Below are 23,105 nucleotides of genomic sequence, written 5' to 3' on the forward strand. Positions count from 1 at the left end.
CTTTCACTCAAAGAACTGCCTTTAGCATTTCTTATAAGGCAGGTCTGGTGGTAAACTCCCTCAGCTTTTGTTTGTTCAGTGAAGTCTTTATCCTTCCATTGTTTCTGAAAGAAAACTTCACCAAGTATAGAATTCTTAGTCGACAGTTATTTTTTGTCAATATTTCTAATATTTCATCCCATTCTCTCCTGGTCAGAAAAGTTCTGTTGATAATCTTATGGGGGTTCCCTTGTATGTGACTTCTGTCTTTTCTCTTGCTGCCCTTACAGTTCTTTTGTCTTTGACTTTTGACAATTTAATTGACGTGTCTCAGACTAGCCCTATTTCGATTCAATCTATTTGAGGTCCTTTGGGCCTCACGGATCTGGATGTTCATATCTCTCCCAAAATTTAGAAAGTTTTCAGACATTATTCCTTTAAATAGGCATTCTGTCTCTTTCTCTTTCTCTTCTTCTGGAATTCCCATTATGTGAATACTTTTTCTCTTTCAGTGTCTCCCAAATTCCCATAGGTTTCCTTCACTCTTATTCATTCTTTTTTATTTTTGCTCCTCTTCCTGGGTAACTTCCAGTGTTGTATCCTCCAGGTCACTGATTCTTCTACATGGTTGAGTCTACTTTTGAAATTCTCTATTGAATTTTTCAGTTCAGTTATTGCATTTTTCATCTCTAGGAGTTTTGTTTATTTTGGTTTGTTTTTTGATGGTTGTTATTTCCTTGTCAAACTTCTCATTATATTCATGCTTTGTTTTTCTAATTTTGTGTAACAGTCTGTTTTTTCTTGCAGTTCCTTAAGAGGAATTTCCTTAAGAGGATTTTATTGAATTCTTTCTCTGGCATTTCATAGGTGTTCATTTTTAGGGCCAGTTATTGAAGTTTTATTAGTTTCCTTTGGTGATGCCATATTTACCTGATTTTTCATAATCTTTGATCCCTTACATTGATATTTGTGAATTTAAGTAATTGAGCTCCCCTTCCAGACTCTACAGGTTGGCTTTGGCAGAGACAGTTCTTCAGTAGTGAGCTCAGTTTGGGTTTTGGGATATGTCTGCTGATAATGTTTTGGGGCAAGTGAGGTCTGCTATTATGCTTTATTGGAGGCAGGGCAATTGTTTCAGCTCTGAGGATAGGGATAGGGGTTGTGCCACTGGCTGAGAAATGTTGGATAGTACTACTGGCTTGGTTCCCTACACAAGTGAGGTTGTAGGATGGGCTCCATGGTTGCCTGGATTCTCTGGTCAGACTTACTAGATGGTTGGGACTGGTTACTATATCTAGTAGTAAATGGGACTTCTGTGTCCTGGCATGGCAGCAGTACAGGACCCAGGGCCTATACAGCTCATTGTTTGGGGACCCAAGCCAGTCCATAGTGTGCACTGACTTCCCTGGTCAGGTGAGGCCACTGGTTTTGATCTGCAGATGGGGGAAGCCATGGACTTTGCTCTCTGTTCAAGTTCCACTGCATGTAGGTGTGTTGAATGAGCTGTGTAGCTTCCTGTGTGCTCTAGTTAGGTTCCCTGCTTGGACACGTTAGAGACTGTCAATGAACAGGGCTATGAATTAGAATACTTGCCTGCATGTATCATAAACTAGGTGAAGTTCTTTGTTGTTTTAACTCAAGCCAACCCACACCCCAAGTTCCCTGACTGAACATGGCTGCTGGCTTTGCTCTGCAAACTATTGGCTCTGCCTACTTCTCAGCTCAAGTGCCACTGGGATGCACAATTTCCAGGAGTTGTCACCAGCCCTTCTGGTGAGATGGGGTCAGAAGACACTCTCCACAGTAGGTGGGGCTGTGTCTCACCTACCCTGCCTAGGCAAGAGGGGGAGGTTTAGCTCCAGGGTATTCTCAGAGTCCCAAATAAGGTCTCAGATAGGGAGATGCCAGGACTTACCCTCAGTTTTGGCTATGAATTAATCCATCTGCTTGTGCATAGCATGGGAACATTCCACACCTGCTACTGGTTTTGCTTCGTGGGTAATCAGCTTTGTTCACCCACCTCTTGGCTTGAGCACCGCTGGGCCACACTGCTTCCAGAAGTTATTGCCAGCTCCTCTGGTAAGATCGGCCTGGAAGACACTCACTATAGTGGGTGGGAATATGATTCAGCTCCTTGCTTGGGCGTGGGCGAACTGGGCTCTAGGGTCAACAAAACTCCTTTGAAGATCCGAATCAGGCAGATCTGCTCTCCTCCAAGTTCCCAGCTTGGTTCTGCAGATGAGCAAAGCTGCTGGTTGGGATTACTACTTGGGCACTGCAGTATGAGCTTGGTCTGCCAAGATCTGTGTGCTGGTTGTTGCAAGCCACTTCCCTCTTCTCTGTCACAGTCAGATTCCCTGTGGTTGAGTCCCACAGATTTCTCATCTTTGTGGTACAAGATCAGAGTAGGGGCTTTCACAAAATGACCCACAATGCTGGGTGGGCCTAGTTGTCTCTCCTGGGATCTCTTTTCCCACTGAGGGAACCAGAGGCTCAGGGAAGATCTGTCCAGGTGTGCTGTGCTGGCCTGGTGATGGGACAATGCTGTCAACGTATAGCCACCTCTTTTACCTTCTAATGAGGTCTGTCTTGGTCTCTGTGGTACAGGAGGTTGCTTCAGCCTTGTTCTAGGATTCCCCCAGAGGTGTCTTATTCTCAATAGTTGCTAGTTGTTGTTCTTGTGAGGGGGAGCAAAGCCAGGAACAACCTATGTCACCATTTTGGTGATGTCACTCTCTAGGATATATATTCTTAGAATGAAGTCCTCAGATATTACATTCTTGGTTTCAGTGGAGCCATTAGCATTATACATTGATCACTGCAGAAAACTCTAAGGTCTTTTTGGTAACCCTTCATTTTTAACAAATATCGATAGTGGTTTCATTTGCTTTTTATTTCACCTCTTAGCAAAGCAAAATTAGCACTAAAGTGTAAATGTCTATCATGATATCTCAAGTATATTGCCATATAACCACAGGAAAAGAAATCAGCCTAGTCATCCTAACTTTTCCTTTTTACTGTTTCTATCCTTTCCCTCTCTGCTTTAATGAATCTTCTCTCCACTTTGTTCTCTTTTAATGGCATCAGTGATGTATACTCAAAGTAATAATAAATTGAACACATCTGAAATGGCTCCTTACAATTGATATAATGGGTAAAAGAATCTTTATTGGAACAGCCCACTTTAAAAAATCAGAATTATTTCAGATCATGAAGTTCCTTCGGTTTAATATTAGCCAAAAAGTGCTACCATTCAAATATATGATGTTTTGTTTAATTAACTAATTTCTTGTTTTCTACCCATTTCTTACTTTAACCAAAGGATCTTAAACTTGAACCTCTAGAAGAAGTTATTGAAGAGAATACTAAACCCGTAAGTACTTTCCCTATGTCAAAATTTTAGAAATATGTACTTTGAAAACATAATTTAATTTCTTCAAAATTAGTTACTATCTCAGTGAAAATTAAAAAAAATAATACATGGGCATATTGCATTATGTATGGCTAAGTAGGATTTTCTAAATTGTGATTTGTGGAAAACTAGTACCCATTTTACAGGCGTTTTCTGTTATGTAATATGTGAAAAGTGAAATTTTTATGCATGTATAAATCAATGTTATTGAATAATTGAATGAATATGACTGGCAGAGAAGGGCAACATTCAAATTGTATCATAAACTAGGCTGAAGGATACACCTGAGCTGAAACTTGGTCTTATTAGTTATTGTATTTTCAGCACATAGCCCAGGGACAAGATGCTCAGAAATCATTTTCCAAAGAAAAAAATTGATGTTTAGAGAAAAGTGAACATTTATGCTCGTGGGGAAAAGATACCCATCCAGAAGTGTGGCAATTGATGGAGACTGAAAGAAAATGGACAAAGTGATCCTAATAGGTTCATTATATGCAACAGAAAAGAAATTAATATATAAATTAACTAATTGAAAAGCAGCACATACTATGCCTTATTATTTTATTGTATTTTGAGTCAAATATTTATAGCACATACTGCTTTGGGATATTGGATGTTTGCATTTACATTTAGCGGAAATTTGGATTTTAAAATCTTGGGTATCTACAGAAAATCACTTTTTTCTTAATACCTTAAATATATTATATATTGTATAGGTCTTGTAGGATCAGTCACATTTACATGAAACAAGGATACAAAATACCTTCCATCTCTGTATCATGTACTTATTCTATAGGCACTGCCTGTGTGATAGAAGGTGAGATTCATCTGCATGTCAGCTCCTGTTCATCTGTCCAAACTCACAGCACAAAGGAAATTTTCATAGAGGGAGCTTTTTCTCAGAAAAGTTTAATAATGGCTGTTGTGATCAGGATCCTATAGACGTAGACACATTCCCTAGCTATACTACATGTTCAGTGTTTTTATTACTCCAAAGACAGGGATGTGGTCTGTGTTAATTTATCAGGCACCCAGAATTTTAAAGTGATAAGTTTTGACACGAAGGTGAGGGGAGAGGGCTGTTGAGCACAGAAATTATGCAGGTCTGTGCAGTCCCATAAGCACAGGATTATGACACTGAGGTCTTGCATCTGTGTCGTCTCTTAGGTTTGCATGTAGAGGAAACTACACTCCAGTCAAGAAAAATGAACATAATTTTTCTAATGTTAGGAGAGATTATTGTCTATTCTTAAATAATGTCTTAATGTAAGTATTCTCTCTCACTAGCTGTGAAGGAGAAAAGTTTCAAAGTATTGTTTATGAAAAGTGACAGACTCTTCCATTCTCTGTCCCTGACAGAAAAAAGACATCCATTTTAAGAGATATATCAACCCATGCAGCATTACCAATTCAATAGTGCATGGAAGTACTTTAGAGAAAAAGAACTGGGCAAGGTAGTTTGATAGTCAATATTATTTAAAAGCAGGAAAGAATATTCTTTAACTAATTTTAACCATATGTAAAAGTAAAAGAATTATGCTCTTTGGGAGCTGGTTTGTTTTTTCATATTTGTCATCAAAAGTTGTATTTTTTACTAGTGGTAGTATATGTATCACTATCAATTCCTATAAAACCTCTATATTCAAAATGACAAAAACTATTTTTCACTGTTATTTCACAGCTAGCACACATAATTGTATGTTACTTTTTGATCAGTGATTTTCCCTGGTGACCAAAACCAATTTTAGAGTTCATTGAATGAAGAGGTATTTTTCCTTTTCCATTAGTGAATGCATGAGAACTTTGAAAAATAAATCCTACATCAGAATGCAAAAAATAAATTTTTATTATATACTTTATTTTTAAAAGTTAATCTTTATTGAGCCTTTGCTATGTGCAAGTGTTGTTTTAAACCCACACATATGTAACTCAGTCTTCACAATAGCCATATGAGGTGGTGCTGTTATTAGCTCCATTTTACAGATGAAGAAATTAAGTTGTAAATAGGTTTAAATACCACAGCTGAACTCCAGAAGTTCTATTCCAGACCTACAGTACTCACCACACTGTAATACTCCAACTCTAGTGTTTGGTGCACTTTGGGAAGTAGAGTTGCTTTTGCTAGTGAGGTTGTGAGCTAATGGATGACTTTTTTTCATGAGATTTCCTACCACTAGAGCAGAGCAGATTATCTGGTAGGCTTATTTAATCACACAGCAAAAGTCCTGAACCCTACTATCTGCCATACTAGTTTTCTGGTACCTGAGCCATTACATAATGATGAGTGTAGCATATAATCTCTTTCTAAGTCCATTTTTTTCTCAGCCTGGAGTAAGAGAAGTAACATTTATTGAATATCTATCATGGGTAATATCTTTACATACACTATTTCATTCCATTTAACCTTCCTCAAAACTCTGTGATATAAGTACATTTATTCCAATTTTGCATATCAGAAGACTTGAGAAAGATTAAGTAACTTGTTCAAGGCCACAGAGCTAGTAAAATTGAAGCCAATTTACACCTCCTGCTCTAAAAGGAGAAAGAAAAAAAGAAAGAGGACAAGATGATGGAGGTAGATAAAAGAGCACCTAACAGTGCTCAGGACCACCTCAAACCCTTTTCTGGAATGGATAGTATATAAATAAAATTTACTAAAGGAATTCTAAGAATAGTCAATAGTTAAAAGCAAAAGCATCTTTTATTTTTAACTTGGTCACTAACTATGTGCTGGGCCCTGAGAGAGTGTCTGTAGATAAAGTGGTGAATATTACAGACTAGAAGACAGACTAGAAGGAAATATAGGCAAATATAACTAGGATCTACAATAGAATGTGATGAGGATTATTATAGGAAGGTATAGGTTTTCATAGCTAGGGAACATGACCTAATTTAGGGGCGAGGAAATGCTTCCAGAATGACATAACATTTAAGATGAAATCAAAAAGGATAAGTAGGAGTTTCTAAAAATGATATTCTTATATCTCTTACAACATTGAATTATTCTAACCTTGCACTAAAAGAACAATAGGTGCTACATGGGAATATTAAAATATTCCAGATGATTTATATCAAGCATGTCATAAAGACAGCAACCTTAGGAATTCACTATTTTATTCTTCCTTAATAAAATAGGAAATAAATGCACATCAGGGATAAATGTAGATATAAAGTCCAAGACCTTGGTTTTATGACTCATTGAAAATTTAGGGATAATTTATTGTCTTCTAGCTCTCAAGTACTAAGAAGTGAGTATGAATCACTGAAAGGTTAATATGATTTTTGAAGAGAATTGCTTCAACCAGACCATACATCCTGGATCTGGCCAGGTGTATTGATCCACCTGAATCATTTCTGCCTGGTGCAATTGTGTGCTTTGTGTGGTATTTCTTCTCAAATAACTATTGGGGAAAAATTATCATTTTTAGATATTTTCTACTTTCAAAAGGAGTTTTTAAAAAGTCAATATGGGGGAGACCTTCAAGATGGCGGAGGAGTAAGAAGACCTCAGACTTCCAAAAGGGCAAGAATATCCCCACGTACCTGGGTAGGGCAAAAGAGAAAAGAAAAAACAGAGACAAAAGAATAGGGATAGGACCTGCACCTCTGGGAGGGTGGTGTAAAGGAGGAAAAATTTCCACACACTAGGAAACCCCTTCACTGGTGGGGACGGGGTGGGCAGGAGGTAAGCTTCAGAGCCACAGGGGAAAGTGCAGCAACAGGGGTGCAGAGGGCGAAGTAGAGAGATTCCCTCACAGAAGATCGGTGACGACAAGCACTCACCAACCTGAGACACTTGTCTGCTCACCTATAGAGCAGGTGGGGGCTGGAAGCTGAGGCTCAGGCTTCGGAGGTCAGATCCCAGGGAGAGGACAGGGGTTGGCTGCATGAACACAGCCTGAAGGGAGCTAGTGAGCCACAGCGAGCCGGGAGGGAGTCTGGAAAAAAGTCTGGATCTGCCTAAGGTGAAAAAGACCATTGTTTCTGGGTGTGCAAGGAGAGGGTATTCCTTCCCTGTCTGCCTACAGAAGGCAGAGCACCGCCTAAACGAGATTCAGAGATGAGCATGAGCCGCAGCTATCAGCTTGGACACCAGAGATGAGCCTGAAACACTAAGGCTGCGGCTGCAGCCACCAAGAATCCTGTATGCAAGCACAGGTCACTATCCATATCCGCCCCACCCCCCCGGAGCCTGTGCAGCCCACCACTGCCAGTGTCCCATGATCCAGGGACAACATCCCCGGGAGAACACTCAGCATGCCTCAAGTTGTTGCAACGTCACACTGGCCTCTGCCACCACAGGCTCACCCAACATTCCAATTATAACTATAGTACCACTCCCTCCCCAGCCGGCCAGAGTGAGCCAGAGCCCCCTAATCAGCTGCTGCTTTAACCCCATCCTGTCTGGGTGGGAAGAGATGCCTGAGGGCAACCTACATGCAAAGGTGGGGCCAAAACCAAAGCTGAACCCCAGGAGCTGTGCGAACAAAGAAGAGAAAAGGAAATCTCTCCATGAAGCCTCAGGAGCCGCAGATTAAATCCACACAAACAACTTGATGTACCCTGCATCTGTGGAATACATGAATAGACAATAACTCATCCCAAAATTGAGGCGGTGGACTTTTGGAACAACTGTGGACTTGGGGTTTGTTGTCTGTGAATGATTTGTTTCTGATTTTTATGTTTATCTTAGCGTAGTTTTTAGCACTTGTTATCATTTGGTGGATTTCTTTATTTGTTTGATTGTCCTCTTTTTTAAATTATCATTACTTTTTTTAACATCTTTACTGGAGTAGAATTGCTTTACAATGGTGTGTTAGTTTCTGCTTTATAACAAAGTGAATCAGTTATACATATACATATGTCCCCATATCTCTTCCCTCTTGCATCTCCCTCCCTCCAACCCTCCCTATCCCACCCCTCTAGGTGGTCACAAAGCACCGAGCTGATCTCCATGTGCTATGTGGCTGCTTCCCTCTAGATATCTATTTGACGTTTGGTACTGTATATATGTCCATGCCACTCTCCCACTTTGTCCCAGCATACCCTTCCCCCTCACCGTATCCTCAAGTCCATTCTCTAGTAGGTCTGCATCTTTATTCCCATCTTGCCACTAGGTTCTTCATGACCTTTTTTTTTTTTAATTCCATATATATGTGTTAGCATATGGCATTTGTTTTTCTCTTTCTGAATTACTCCACTCTGTATGACAGTCTCAAGGTCCATCCACCTCACTACAAATGACTCAGTTTTGCTCCTTTTTATGGCTGAGTAATATTCCACTGTATATATGTGCCACATCTTCTTTATCCATTCATCTCTTGATGGACACTTTGGTTTCATCCATGTCTTGCAAATATTTTCTCCCATTCTGAGTGTTCTTTTTGTCTTGTTTATGGTTTCCTTTGCTGTGGAAAAGCTTTTAAGTTCATTGGGTCCCATTTGTTTATTTTTGTTTTAATTTCCATTTCTCTAGGAGGTGGGTCAAAAGGGATCTTGCTGTGATTTATGTCATAGAGTGTTCTGCCTGTGTTTTCCTCTAGGAGTTTGATGGTATCTTGCCTTACATTTAGGTCTTTAATCCATTTTGAGTTTATTTTTGTGTATGGTATTAGGGAGTGTTCTAATTTCATTCTTTTACATGTACCTGTCCAGTTTTCCCAGCACCACTTATTGAAGAGGCTGTCTTTTCTCCATTGTATACTCTTGCCTCCTGTGTCAAAGATAAGGTGAATTTTGTGCATGGGTTTATCTCTGGGCTATCCATCCTGTTCCATAGATCTATTTTTCTGTTTTTGTGCCAGCACAATACTGTCTTGATTACTGTAGCTTTGTAGTATAATCTGAAGTCAGAGAGCGTGATTCCTCCAGCTCCGTTTTTCTTTCTCAAGATTGCTTTGGCTATTCGGGATCTTTTGTGTTTCCATACAAATTGTGAAATTTATTTTCTACTTCTGTGAAAAATGCCAGTGTTATGTTAATAGGGATTGCAATGAAACTGTAGATTGCTTTGGGTAGTAGAGTCATTTTCACAGTGTTGATACTTCCAATCCAAGAACATGGTCTATCTCACCATATATTTGTATCATCTTTAATTTCTTTCATCAGTGTCTTATAATTTTCTGTATACAGTTCTTTTGTCTCCTTAGGTAGGTTTATTCCTAGATATTTTATTCTTTTTGTTGCAATGGTAAATGGGAGTGTTTTCTTAATTTCACTTTCAGATTTTTCATCATTAGTGTATAGGAATGCAAGAGATTTCTGTGCATTAATTTTATATTCTACTACTTTACAAATTCATTTATTAGCTCTAGTACTTTTCTGGCAGCATCTTTACGATTCTCTCTATATAGTATCATGTCATTTGCAAACAGTGACAGCTTTACTTCTACTTTTCCAGTTTGGATTATTTTACTTCTTTTTCTTCTCTAATTGCTGTGGCTAAAACTTCCAAAACTATGTAGAATAATAGTGGTAAGAGTGGGCAGCCTTGTCTTGTCCCTGATCTTAGTGGAAATGGTTTCAATTTTTCACCATTGAGGACAATGTTGGCTGTGGGTTTGTCATACATGGCCTTTGTTATGTTGAGGAAATCTCCCTCTATGCCTACTTTCTGCAGGGTTTTTATCATAAATGGGTGTTGAATTGTGTCAAATCCTTTCTCTGCATGTATTGAAATGATCCTACGGTTTTTCCACTTCAATTTGTTAATATGGTGTATCACATTGATTGATTTGCATATATTTAAGAATCCTTTGATCCCTGGGATAAACCCCAGTTGATCATAGTGTATGTTCCGTTTAATGTGTTGTTGGATTCTGTTTGCTAGTATTTTGTTAAGGATTTTTGCATCCAGCTTCATCAGTGTTATTGGCCTGTAGTTTTCTTTCTTTGTGACATCTTTGTCTGGTTTTGGTATCAAGGTGATGGTGGCCTTGTAGAATGAGTTTGGGAGTGCTCCTCCCTCTGCTATATTTTGGAAGAGTTTGAGAAGGATAGGTGTTAGCTCTTCTCTAAATGTTTGATAGAATTCGCCTGTGAAGCCATCTGGTCCTGGGCTTTTGTTTGTTGGAAGATTTTTAATCACAGTTTTAATTCAGTGCTTGTGATTGGTCTGTTCATATTTTCTATTTCTTCCTGATTCAGTCTTGGCAGGTTGTGCATTTCTAAGAATTTGTCCATTTCTTCCAGGTTGTCCATTTTATTGGCATAGAGTTTCTTGTAGTAATCTCTCACGATCTTTTGTATTTCTGCAGTGTCAGTTGTTACTTCTCCTTTTTCATTTCTAATTCTATTGATTTGAGTCTTCTCCCTTTTTTTCTTGATGAGTCTGGAAAATGGTTTATCAATTTTGTTTATCTTCTCAAAGAACTAGCTTTTAGTTTTATTGATCTTTGCTATCATTTTATTCATTTCTTTTTCATTTATTTCTGATCTGATTTTTATGATTTTTTTCCTTCTCCTAACTTTGGGGTTTTTTTTTTTTGTTCTTCTTTCTCTAATTGCTTTAGATGTAAGGTTAGGTTGTTTATTCGAGATGTTTCTTGTTTCTTAAGGTAAGATTGTATTGCTATAAAATTTCCTCTTTGAACTGCTTTTGCTGGATCCCATAGGTTTTGGGTCATCATGTTTTCATTGTCATTTGTTTCTAGGTACTTTGTGATTTCCTCTTTGATTTCTTCAGTGATGTCTTGGTTATTAAGTAGTGTGTTATTCAGCCTACATATGTTTGTATTTCTTACAGATTTTTTCCTGTAATTGATATCTAGTCTCATAGCATTGTGGTCAGAAAAGATACTTGATACAATTTCAATTTTCTTAAATTTACCAATGCTTATTTTGTGACCCAAGATATGATCTATCCTGGAGAATGTTCTGTGCACACTTGAGAAGAATGTGTATTCTGTTGTTTTTGGATGGAATGTCCTATAAATATCAATTAGGCCCATCTTGTTTAATGTATCATTTAAAGCTTGTGTTTCCTTATTTATTTTCATTTTGGATGATATGCCCATTGGTGAAAGTGGGGTGTTAAAGTCCCCTACTATGATTGTATTGCTGTCAATTTCCCCTTTTATGGCTGCTATTATTTGCCTTATGTATTGAGGTGCTCCTATGTTGGCTGCATAACTAGTTCCAATTGTTATATCTTCTTCTTGGATTGTTCCCTTGATCATTATATAGTGTCCTTCTTTGTCTCTTGTAATACTCTGTTTTAAAGTCTACTTTGTCTGATATGAGAATTGCTACTCCAGCTTTCTTTTGATTTCCGTTTGCATGGAATATCATTTTCCATGCCCTCACTTTCAGTCTGTATGTGTCCCTAGGTCTGAAGTGGGTCTCCTCTTGACAACATATATATGGGTCTTGTTTTTGTGTCCATTCAGCCAGTTTATGTCTTTTGGTTGGAGCATTTAATCCATTTAAATTTAAGGTAATTATCAATATGTATGTTTCTATTACCATTTTCTTAATTGTTTTGGGTTTATTATTGTAGGTCTTTTCCTACTCTTGTGTTTCCTGCCTAGAGAATTTCCTTTAGCATTTGTTCTAAAGCTGATTTGGTGGTGCTGAATTCTCTTAGATTTTGCTTGTCTCGGAAGGTTGTTTTTTTCTTTTTTTGCGGTACGTGGCCCTCTCACTGCTGTGGCCTCTCCTGCTGTGGAGCTCAGGCTTTATTAGCATGTCTCCAGACATGCAGGCCCAGCAGCCATGGCCCACAGGCCCAGCCGTTCCACGGCACTTGGGACCCTCTCAGACCAGGGCGTGAACCTGTGTCCCCCGCATCAGCAGGCAGACTCTGAACCACTGTGCCACCAGGGAAGCCCCTGTCTGTAAAGGTTTTATGTTCTCCATCAAATTTGAATGAGATCCTTGCTGGTAGAGTAATCTTGGTTGTAGATTTTTCTCTTTCCACTTTAAATATATCCTGCTACTCCCTTCTGGGTGCAGAGTTTCTGCTGAAAGATCAGCTGTTAACCTTATGGGGATTCCCTTATGTGTTATTTGTTGTTTTTTCCCTTGCTGCTTTTAATATTTTTTCTTTGTATTTAACTTTTGATAATTTGATTAATATGTGTCTTGGCATGTTTCTCCTTGGATTTATCCTGTTGGGGACTCTCTGCACTTCCTGGACTTGGTTAACTATTTCTTTTCCCATATTAGGGTAGTTTTCAACTATAATCTCTTCAAATATTTTCTCAGTCCCTTTCTTTTTCTCTTCTTCTTCTGGGACCCCTATAATTCGAATGTTGGGGCATTTAATATTGTCCCAGAGGTCTCCAAGACTGTCCTCAATTCTTTTCCTTGTTTTTTCTTTATTCTGCTTTGCAGTAGTTATTTCCACTATTTTTTCTTCCATGTCACTTATCCGTTCTTCTGCCTCAGTTATTCTGCTATTGATCCCTTCTAGAGTATTTTTAATTTCATTTATTGTGTTGTTCATCACTGTTTGTTTGCTCTTTAGTTCTTCTAGGTCCTTGTTAAACGTTTCTTGTATTTTTCTCCATTCTATTTCCAAGATTTTGGATCATATTTACTATCATTATTCTGAATTCTGTTTCAGGTACACTGCCTAGTTCCTCTTCATTTGTTAGGTCTGATGGGTTTTTGCCTTACTCCCTCATTTGCTGTCTGTTTCTCTGTCTTCTAATTTTGCTTAACTTACTGAGTTTGGGGTCTCCTTTTCACAGGCTGCAGGTTCATATTTCCCATTGTTTTTGTTGTCTGTCCCCAGTGGCTAAGGTTGCTTCAGTGGGTTGTGTAGGCTTCCTGGTGGAGGGGACTAGTGCCTGTGTTCTGCTGGATGAGGCTGGATCTTTTCTTTCTGGTGGGCAGGTCCACGCCTGGTGGTGTGTTTTGGGGTGTCTGTGGCCTTATTATGATTTTAGGCAGCCTCTGTGCTAATGAATGGGCTTTTTTTCCTGTCTTGCTAGTTGTTTGGTCTATGATATCCAGCACTCTAGCTTGCTCGTCCTTGAGTGGAGCTGGGTCTTGACGTTGAGATGGAGATCTCTGGGAGATTTTCACTGTTTGATATTATGTGGAGCTGGGAGGTCTCTTGTGGAGCAGTTTCCTGAACTTGGCTCTCCCACCTCAGTGGCACAGCCCTGATGCCTGGCTGGAGCAACAAGAGCCTGTCCTCCACATGGCTCAGAATAAATCTGAGGAAAAAAGAAAGAAAGAAAGAAAGAAAGAAAGAAAGAAAGAAAGAAAGAAAGAAGAAAGAAGGAAAGAAATAAAGAACAAGATAAAAAATAAAATAAAATAAAGTAAAATAAAATAATAAAAAATTATTAAAATAAAAAATAATTATTAAGATAAAAAAATTTTAATTAAAAAAAAAGGACAGACAGAACCCTAGGACAAATGCTAAAAGAAAAGCTATACAGACAAAATCACACACAGAAGCATACACATACACACTCACAAAAAGAGAAAAAGGGAAAAAATATATATATGGTTGCTCCCAAGGTCCACCTCCTCAATTTGGGATGATTCGTTGTCTATTCAGGTATTCCACAGATGCAGGGTACATCCAGTTTCTTGTGGGGATTTAATCCACTGCTCCTGAGGCTGCTGGGAGAGATTTCCCTTTCTTTTCTGTGTTCACACAGCTCCCGGGGTTCAGCTTTGGATTTGGACCCGCCTCTGCATGTAGGTCACCTGAGGGCATCTGTACTTTGCTCAGAGAGGACAGGGTTAAAGTAGCAGCTGATTCAGGGCCTCTGGTCCGCTCAGGACAGGGGGAGGGAGAGATATGGATGTGGGACAAGCCTGCAGTGGCAGAGACCAGCGTGACATTGCACAAGCCTGAGACATGACATGCATACTACTGGGGAAGTTGTCCCTGGATTGTGAGACCCTGGCAGTGGCAGGCTGCACAGGCTCCCAGGAGGGGAGGTGTGGATAGTGACCTGTGCTTCCACACAGGCTACTTGGTGGCTGCAGCAGCAGGCTTAGCATCTCATGCCCGTCTCTGGTGTCCACGCTGATAGCCATGGCTTGCGCCTGTCCCTGGAGCTCCTTTAAGCATCGCTTTTAATCCCCTTTCCTCGTGTACCAGGAAATAAAGAGGTGAGAAATTGTCTGTTGCCTCTTCGGTACCTCTAGACTTTTCCCCAGACTCCCTCCCAGCTAGCTGTGGTGCACTAGCCCCCTTCAGGTTCTGTTCATGCAGCCAACCCCAGGCCTCTCCCTGGGATCTGACCGAATCCTAAGCCTTAGCTCCCAGACCCCAACTATCCCGGGGGGTGAGCAGACAAGCCTCTCAGGCTGGTGAGTGCAGGTCTGCACTGGCCCTCTGTGTGGGAATCTCTCCACTTTGCCCTCCACACCCCTGTTGTTGTGCTTTCCTCCATGGCTCTGAAGCTTCCCCGCTCCTCCACCCACAGTCTCCACCCATGAAGGGGCTTCCTAGTGTGTGAAAAACTTTCCTCTTTCACAGCTCCCTCAAACTGGTGCAGGTCCCCTCCCTATTCTTTTGTCTTTTTTTTCTTTTTTCTTTTGCCCTACCCAGGTACATGGGGAGTTTCTTGCCTTTGGGGAGGTACGAGGTTTTCTGCCAGTGTTCAGTAGGTGTTCTGTAGGAGTTGTTCCATATATAGATGTATTTCTGATGTATTTGTGGGGAGGAAGGTGATCTCTGTGTTTTATTCTTCCGCCATCTTGCAGCTCTCTCTATTATTACTACTTTTAAATTTTGTTATTTTAATAACATTATTTATTTAGTTATCTTAATTTTTTTCTATTTTTCTTGCATTTTCTTCTGAGCTGTGTGGCTGACAGTGTATTGATGCTCTGGACTGATGTCAGGCCTGAGCTTCTGAGGGAGGAGAGCTGAGTTCAGGACATTGGATCACCAGAGACCTCCTGGCCCCATGTGATATCACTCAGTGAGAGCTCTCCCAGAGATCTCCATCTCAATGCTAAGCCCCAACTCCACCCAACCACCAACAAGCTCCAGTGTTGGACTCCTAATGCCAAACAACTAGCAAGATAGGAAAACAACCCCACCCATTAGCAGAGAGGTAGCCTAAAATCATACTAAGTTCACAGACACCCAAAACACAACACCAGACATGGTCCTGCCACCAGAAATACAAGATGCAGCCCCACCCACCAGAACACAGGCACTAGATCCCTCCACTAGGAACTCTACACAAACCACTGAATCAACCTTACCCACTGGGGGCAGACACCAAAAACAGCTGGAACTACGAACCTGCTGGCTTTGAAAAGGAGACCGCAAACACAGTAAGTTAAACAAAATGGGAAGAAAGAGAAATATGCATCAGTTGAAGAAGCAAGGTAAAAACCCACCAGACCAAATAAATGAGGGGGAAATAGTCAGTCTACCTGAAAAAGAATTCAGAGTAAGTATAGAGAAGAAGATCCAAAATCTTGGAAATAGAATGGAGAAAACACAGAAAACATTTAACAAGGCCCAGAATAACTAAAGAGCAAATAAACAATGATGAACAACAAAGTAAATAAATTAAAAATTCTCTAGAAGGAATCAATAGCACAATAAATAGGCAGGAGAACAGATAAATGACCTGGAGGATAAAATGGTGGAAATAAATACTGCAGAGAAAAATATAGAAAAAAGAATGAAAAGTATTGAGGACAGACTCAGAGACTTCTGGGACAACATTAAATGCACCAATATTCAAATTATAGGGTTCCCAGAAGAAGAAGAGAAAAAGAAAGGGACTGAGAAAATATTTGAATAGATTATAGTTGACAACTTCCCTAACAAGGGAAACGAAATAGTCAATCAAGTCCTGGAAATGCAGAGAGTACCCTACAGGATAAATTCAAGGAGAAACACACCAAGACACATCTTAATCAAACTATCAAAAATTAAATTCAAAGAAAAAATATAAAACCAGCAAGGGAAAAGCAACAAATAACATACAAGGGAATCCCCATAAGGTTAACAGCTGATCTTTCAGCAAAAGCTCTGCAAGCCAGAAGAGGGTGGCAAGACATATTTAAAGTGATGAAAGGGAAAAACCTACAACCAATATTACTCTACCAGCAAGGATGTCATTCATATTCAACAGAGAAATTAAAACCTTTACAGACAAGCAAAAGTTAAAAGAATTCAGCACCACCAAACCATCCTTTCAACAAATGCTAAAGGAACTTCTCTAGACAAGAAACACAAGAGAAGGAAAAGACCTAGAGAAACAAACCCAAAACAATTAAGAATTTGTTAATAGGAACATACATATAGATAATTACCTTAAATGTAAATGGGTTAAATGCTCCAACTGAAAGACATAGACTGGCTGAATGGATACAAAAACAAGACATATATATATATATATATAAATATATATATATATATATATATATATATATATATATATATATATATGCTGTCTACAAGAGACCCACTTCAAACCTAGGGGTTCATACAAAGTGAAAGTGAGGGGATGGAAAAAGGTATTCCATGCAATGGAAATCAAAAGAAATCTGGAGTAACAATTCTCATATCAGACAAAATAGACTTTAAAATCAAGACTATTACAGGAGACAAAGAAGGACACTACACAATGATCAAGGGATCATTGCAAGCAGAAGATAAGATAATTGTAAATATTTATGCACCCAAAATAGGAGCGCCTCAATACATAAGCAAATGCTAACAGCCATAAAAGGGGAAATCGACAGTAACACAATCATAGTAGGATAATTTAACACCCCAGTTTCACCAATGCAGAGACCATCCAAAATGAAAATAAATAAGGAAACACAAGCTTTAAATGAAACATTAAAAAAGATGGAGTTAATTGATATTTATAGGACATTCCATCCAAAAACAACAGAATACACTTTTTTCTCAGGAGCTCATGGAACATTCTTCAGGATAGATCATATCTTGGGTCATAAATCAAGCCTTGGTAAATTTAAGAAAACTGAAATCGTATCAAGTACCTTTTCGGACCACAATGCTATGAGACTAGATATCAATTATACGGGGAAAAAAAAAAACTGTAAAAAGTACGAAAATATGGAGGTTAAACAATATGCTACTAAATAACCAGGAGATCCCTGAAGAAGTCAAAAAGGAAATCAAAAAACATCTAGAAACAAATCACAATGGAAACACAATGACCCAAAACATATCGGATGCAGCAAGAGGAAAGTTTATAGCAATACAATCCTACCTCAAGAAATAAGAAAAATCTCAAATAAAAAACCTAACCTTACACCTAAAGCAATTAGACAAAGAACAACAACAACAACAACAAAAAAAACCCTGAAGTTATCAGAAGTAATCATAAAATCAGATCAGAAATAAATGAAAAAGAAATGAAGAAAACAATAGCAAAGATCAATAAAACTAAAAACTGGTTCTTTGAGAAGAAAAACTAAATTGATAAACTATTAGCTAGACTCATTAAGAAAAAAAGGGAGAAGAATAAAATTAACAAAATTAGAAATGAAAAAGGAGAAGTAACAACTGACACTGCAGAAATACAAAGGATCATGAGAGATTACTACAAGCAACTATATGGAAATAAAATGGACAACCTGGAAGAAATAAGACAAATTCTTAGAAAAGCACACCCTTCCGAGACTGAACCAGGAAGAATTAGAAAATATAAACAGACCAATCACAAGCACTGAAATTGAAACTGTGATTTAAAAATCTTCCAAGAAACAAAATCCCAGGACCAGATGGCTTTGCAGGCGAATTCTATCAAACATTTACAGAAGAGCTAACACCTATCCTTCTCAAACTCTTCCAAAATATAGCAGAGGGAGGAACACTCCCAAACTCATTCTACGAGGCCACCATCACCCTGATACCAAAACCCAACAAAGATATCATACAAAACAAACTACAGGTCAATAACACTGACAAACATAGATGCAAAAATCCTCAACAGAATACTAGTAAACAGAATCCACCAGCACACTAAAGGATCATACAACCTGATCAAGTGGCGTTTATCCCAGGAACACAGAGGTTCTTCAATATATACATATCTATCAATGTGATACCCCATATTAACAAATTTAAGAATAAAAACAATATGATAATCTCAATAAATGCAGAAAAACTATCAACAAAATTCAACACTGATTTATGATAAAAACCCTACAGAAAGTGGGCATAGAGAGAACTTACCTCAACATAATGAAGGCCATATATGACAAACCCACAGCCAACATCATTCTCAATGGTGAAAAACTGAAACCATTTCCACTAAGATCAGGAACAAGCCAAGGTAGCCCACTCTCATAGCTATTATTCAACATAGTTTTGGAAGTTTTAGTCACAGCAATCAGAGATGAAAAGAAATAAAAGGAATCCAAATTGGAAAAGAAGAAGTAAAACTGTCACTGCAGATGACATGATACTATACATAGAGAATACTAATGATGCTAGCAGAAAGCTACTAGAGCTAAACAATGAATTTGGTAAAGTAGCAGGATACAAAATTAATGCACTGAAATCTCTTGCATTCCTATACACTAATGATGAAAAATCTGAAAGAGAAATTAAGGAAAGACACCCATTTACCATTGCAACAAAAATAATAAAATACCTAGGAATAAACCTACCTAAGGAGACAGAAGACCTGTACGCAGAAAACTTATAGTTTATAGACACTGATGAAAGAAATTAAACATGATACAAACAGATGGAGAGATATACCGTGTTCTTGGGTTGGAAGAATCCACATTGTGAAAGTTACTATACTACCCAAAGCAGTCTACAGATTCAGTGCAATCCCTATCAAACTACCAATGGCATTTTTCAAAGAATTAGAAGAAAATATTTCACAATTTGTATGGAAACACAAAAGACTCCAAGTACCCAAAGCAATCTTGAGAAAAAGAAACGGAGCTGGAGGAATCAGGCTCCCTGACTTCAGACTATACTACAAAGCTACAGTAATCAAGACAGTATGGTAGTGGCACAAAAACAGAAATATAGATCAATGGAACATGATAGAAAGCCCAGAGATAAACCCATGCACATATGGTCACCTTATCTTTGATAAATAATGCAAGAATATACAATGGAAAAAGATAGCATCTTCAATAAGTGGTGCTGGGAAAACTGGACAGCTATATGTTAAAGAATGCAATTAGAACACTTCCTAACACCATACACAAAAAAAGAAAACTCAAAATGGATTAAAAACCTAAATGTAAGGCCAGACACTATAAAACTCATAGAGGAAACATCAGCAGAACACTCTGTGACATAAATCACAGCAACACCCTTTTTGACCCACCTCCTAGAGAAATGGAAATAAAAACAAAAATAAACAAATGGTACCTAATGAAACTTAAAAGCCCAGCAAAGGAAACTATAAACAAGATGAAAAGAAAACCCTCGGAATGGGAGAAGATATTTGCAAATGAAAAGACTGACAAAGGATGGATCTCCAAATATACAATCAGCTCCTGCAGCTCAGTATCAAAAAACAAATAACTCAATTCAAAAATGGACAGAAGACCTAAATAGACATTTTCCCAAAGAAGACATACAGATTGCCAAGAAACAAATGAAAGGATGCTCAACATCACTAATCATTTGGGAATCTAAATCAAAACTACAGTGAAGGGACTTCCCTGGTGGTGCAGTGGTTGAGTCCGCCTGCCGATGCAGGGGACACGGGTTCGAGCCCCGGTCTGGGAAGATCCCACATGCCACGGAGCGGCTAGGCCCGTGAGCCATGGCCGCTGAGCCTGTGTGTCTGGAGCCTGTGCTCTACAACAGGAGAGGCCACAACAGTGAGAGGCCCACGTACCGCAAAAAAAAAAAAAAAACAGAAAGAAAGAAAAAAAAGAAAACTACAGTGAGGTATCACCCAACACTGGTCAGAATGGCCATCATCAAAATCTACAAACAATAAATTCTGGAGAGGGTGTGGAGAAAAGGGAACCCTCTCTCACTGTTGGTGGTAATGTAAATTGATACAGCCACTATGGAGTACAGTATGGAGGTTCCTTCAAAAACTAAAAATAGAAGTACCATATGACCCAGCAATTCCACTACTGGGCATATACCCTGAGAGAACCATAATTCAAAGAGAGTCATGTATCAGAATGTTCACTGCAGGACTATTTGCAATAACCAGGACATGGGAGCAACCTAAGTGTTCACTGACAGATGTGGCACATATATACAATGGAATATTACTCAGCCATAAAAAGAAATGAAATTGAATTATTTGAACTGAGGTGGACGGACCTAGAGTCTGTCATACAGAGTGAAGTAAGCCAGAAAGAGAAAAAAAAATACCATATGCTAACACATATATATGGAATCTGAAAAAAAAAAAAAAGAAAAAAGAAAAGGTTCTGATGCACCCAGGGGCAGGACCTGAATAAAGATGTAGACATAGAGGGTGGACCTGAGGACATGGTGAAGGGGAAGGGGAAGCTGGACCGAAGTGAGAGAGTAGCATTGACATATATACACTACCAAATGTAAAATAGATAGCTAGTGGGAAGCAGCTGCATTGCACAGGGAGATGAGAACATTGCTTTGTGACCACCCAGAGGGGTGGTATAGTGATGGTGGGAGGGAGACGCAAGAGGGAAGGGTTATGGGGATATAAGGGTACATATGACTGATTCACTCTGTTATACAGCAGAAACTAACACAACATTGTAAAGCAATTATACTCCAGTAAAGATGTTAACAAAAAAAGTCAATATAATTTTAAACAAAGTTTTATCACGTTCTGGTGCTTTTCAAAAACTGTTAACTTTTCTTGAGCACATTATTTTTGTATATATACACTAGAATCACTTTTCATACAATAGGAGTTTACAAATCTAATATCTTTTTTTTTTTTGCTTCTGTATCCTCATTAAACCTATGAATAATATTTTGTGAGTAAATTAATTCTGCCATGCACTTTAATGTGTTTTGTGGGCTAATGCCAACTAATATGTCTGAGACTTTCAAAACATAGTCTTGCTTTGCAGTAGCTGTTAAGAGACTCCAACAAGAGCACACAAGGAAGGTTCTGATGTTTCTGAAGAATGCTTGGAACACAATTGTAAATGTAGTAAATAGAGAGAGAATAACATAAAACAAATTGGTTGTGTTTAAAACATTTCTTTATCTCCAGTTATTTAAAAAGCTGATATTTCTTGAAATAAAAAGATCCAAGAAATCAGAGGGACATGCAACTGTAACGTAACGTCACTGGCAAATACTATTCAGTAAACCTGGATTAACCTTTCATAATTAGCACTTCTCAGCCCAAAAAATCCCTAATATTCCACCCTAATTCCACTGTAACAAAATCCCTATAAGGTAAGTCATAAAAGCAACACTAACCCCTTCCAAAGAAGAGAAACAAAAATGTAGCATTATTTTCTACCATGAAAGAAAGTTCTGGGCTGCCCATTTACATTATAGGATCTCAGATTTCAGTAAGGATTAAAGGCTGTATATTTTAAACAAGAGACATATAGAAATATCATGAAGATATTAGGATCCCTTCCCTACTTCTCCCGTACTCCATATACCACATCTTAACCTGGCCAGCATAGAAAAATTTAAGGATTTTCTTTGGACCTCAGAAAGTCTACCTTAAATTACTCAAGATTCAAAAAACTCCACTTGTCACAGTAGTCATAAAATGCAGGCAGATTATCTGGGGCTCTTTATAAACTGATTTCTTTGTGTAAATATCTGAGGAAAAGATGGGAAAGAAGTGCCTTGTTTGGATTGCAAAGTAAATTTAATTTTTCCAAATCATATTCACATCCATGTATATAAGTAAATGAACCATTTAGCTATTGCTATATAGCAAACCACCCAAAACTGAACGGCTTAAACCACAATTCTGCATGTAGGCAATTTAGGGAGAGATCATCTTGGTGGTCTCAGCTGGCTCCCTTTTGGCATCTGTAATCAGCTGCATGCCAGCTTTACTGATCTTAGCTGGGCTTTCTCATATGTCTAGGACCTCAGCTAGGATGAATCCACTGACTCAGCTTTGTTCTACGTGATTTTAATCCTCCAGCATAGGGGTTGGCAAAATTACAGCTCACTGCCTGTCTTTATGTATAAGGTTTTACTGGAATAGAGCCATACCCATTTGTTTATTTATTGCTTATGTTTGCTTTCACAATAAAACAGGGGAGTTGAGTAGTTGTGACAGGAACCATATGGCCTTCAAAGCCTAAAACCTTTACTATCTGGCCCTTTACATAAAAAGTTTGCTGACCCCTGCTCTAGCAGGGCTCATTTACATGACAATGTCAGGGATCCAACCAAAAGAGTGGAAACTCACAAGGCCTCTTGGGGCCTAAATTTGAAACCACCACAGCGTCACTTCTGCCATGTTCTGTTGGCCAAAGCAAGTTAGAAGTCCAGCCCAGATCCAAGAAAAGGGGGAATAGAATCCATGTCTAGATGGAGAGGTAAAAAGTCACATTTCAAAGGGCATGGGTTCAGGGAGTAGTGAAGGACTCTGGTCATATTTACAACTTGCCTCACTAGATCACATAACAATTGCCTTCAGACTAAAAGAATTATGATGGAATAGGTGGATATATTTATAATATTTCATTACGAAAGCCCATAAGAATCATGTGAGTCACAGTTTGTCAAATACGTGACGTGTAGATTTTTGTCAAAAGGATGTATCCATAATTATTTTGGTAGAGATTATCTTTAACACAAAGTGAGAGAGTGGCATGGACATATATACACTACCAA

General features: G+C 38.6%; 1 protein-coding gene across 1 annotated transcript in view; it reads left to right on the plus strand.

Annotated features, from left to right (window-relative positions):
* Positions 1 to 23,105, plus strand: part of NECAB1 (N-terminal EF-hand calcium binding protein 1) — a gene marked incomplete at both ends in the record, with an annotated part of 251,412 nt that overhangs the window by 214,214 nt on the left and 14,093 nt on the right. Inside the window, one exon of the mRNA XM_079722340.1 lies at positions 3,302 to 3,352. Coding sequence (XP_079578466.1) covers positions 3,302 to 3,352 — 51 coding nt within the window. The remainder of the gene's footprint in view (positions 1 to 3,301; positions 3,353 to 23,105) is intronic.

This window comes from Hyperoodon ampullatus, assembly GCF_949752795.1.
Source record: "Hyperoodon ampullatus genome assembly, chromosome: 17".
NCBI classification, from domain to species: domain Eukaryota; kingdom Metazoa; phylum Chordata; class Mammalia; order Artiodactyla; family Ziphiidae; genus Hyperoodon; species Hyperoodon ampullatus.